Here is a 960-nt window from a genome sequence, read left to right as displayed (position 1 = left end):
AGCCTGGAGCGCTCTCTGCGCCCGGACCTTGTAATTATGTCCCACAGCCCGGGAAACCGCGGGCCTTGCAGCATCTGGCTGCGGTTGCGAACTTTTGTTTCAAGATGCGCGACTATTTATAGAAGGAAAACTGGTTGACGCACCCGCGCCCCACGCTCCTCGCACTGCCTTGGCCGGCCGCACGCGCTCACTGCGCGCCCCCCTCGCCCCGGACGAGGAGTCGGCCGCGGCGAGGGTCGGGCCGCTCGGCGCGGCGAGAAGCCGCGCGAAACCACGGCAACCTCGGAGGACAGCTTGGGTGCTGTCTGGTGGGACGCGGCGTGCACGTGTGTGCCAGTGTGTACGCGGGGGAGCGGATGTGTGCGTTCGGCTCTCTCGAGTGTGGCACGGCCGTGCGGCCGCGTGTATTTATATAGGGAGGGGGATCCCGTTGGTCCAGGATTCGGCTGGGCGGCGCAGGGTATCTCCGCGCTACCCGCGCGCCCTCCGGCCCTCGCGCACGCCGTGCGCGCAGCCAGGTCTACCGGCGCCGTCAGGCCTCCAGCGGGCCACCCTTTCCCTGACCTCAAGGCCAGAGCTTCTCACTGCCTCAGCCGCCCCCCAACTGCTCAACTTCGGCGGCCTGGGCCGGCTGGAAGACCCACAGTACCCCCGCTCCCGCGCGCGCCGGGCACCCGGCGCCACTGCCGCGTTCCCTGCTCGCCCAGTTCCAGTGCTGGAGCCCAGGGACGGGTGCCCCTCACCCGCCCACCCCGCGTGTGACCCGCGGCACTCACAGGTAGCTGCCGCTGGACAGGATGAGAAAGATCTGCGGGCAATAGACGGAGAGGAGCGCGCTGCGCGGCGACAGCAGGAGCATGATGGTCCGGCGCTCCTGGCGGGGCTGCGCAGGCCCCGCGGGCAGAGCGCGTGGGCCAGCTGAGGCCGGGGTCTCCGCGGCCCTCCCAAGGTAGGGCGGCG

General features: G+C 70.4%; 1 protein-coding gene across 3 annotated transcripts in view; it reads right to left on the bottom strand.

Annotated features, from left to right (window-relative positions):
- WNT7B (Wnt family member 7B) overlaps positions 1 to 960 on the bottom strand; it is a 49,768-nt gene that overhangs the window by 44,361 nt on the left and 4,447 nt on the right. The window contains exon 1 of one of the 3 annotated variants that reach the window (XM_024737366.1): positions 777 to 859. The exons of the other annotated variants lie outside the window; for them this stretch is intronic. Within the exon in view, the coding sequence (XP_024593134.1) occupies positions 777 to 859 (83 nt within the window). Of the gene's footprint in view, positions 1 to 776; positions 860 to 960 lie in introns of those variants that run through there. 3 annotated transcript variants of the gene reach the window in all.

This window comes from Neophocaena asiaeorientalis, unplaced genomic scaffold (genome assembly GCF_003031525.2).
Source record: "Neophocaena asiaeorientalis asiaeorientalis breed wild unplaced genomic scaffold, Neophocaena_asiaeorientalis_V1.1 scaffold242, whole genome shotgun sequence".
NCBI classification, from domain to species: domain Eukaryota; kingdom Metazoa; phylum Chordata; class Mammalia; order Artiodactyla; family Phocoenidae; genus Neophocaena; species Neophocaena asiaeorientalis.
The sequence above is the reverse complement of the archived record's forward strand: the minus strand, read 5'-3'. Positions and strand labels throughout refer to the sequence as shown.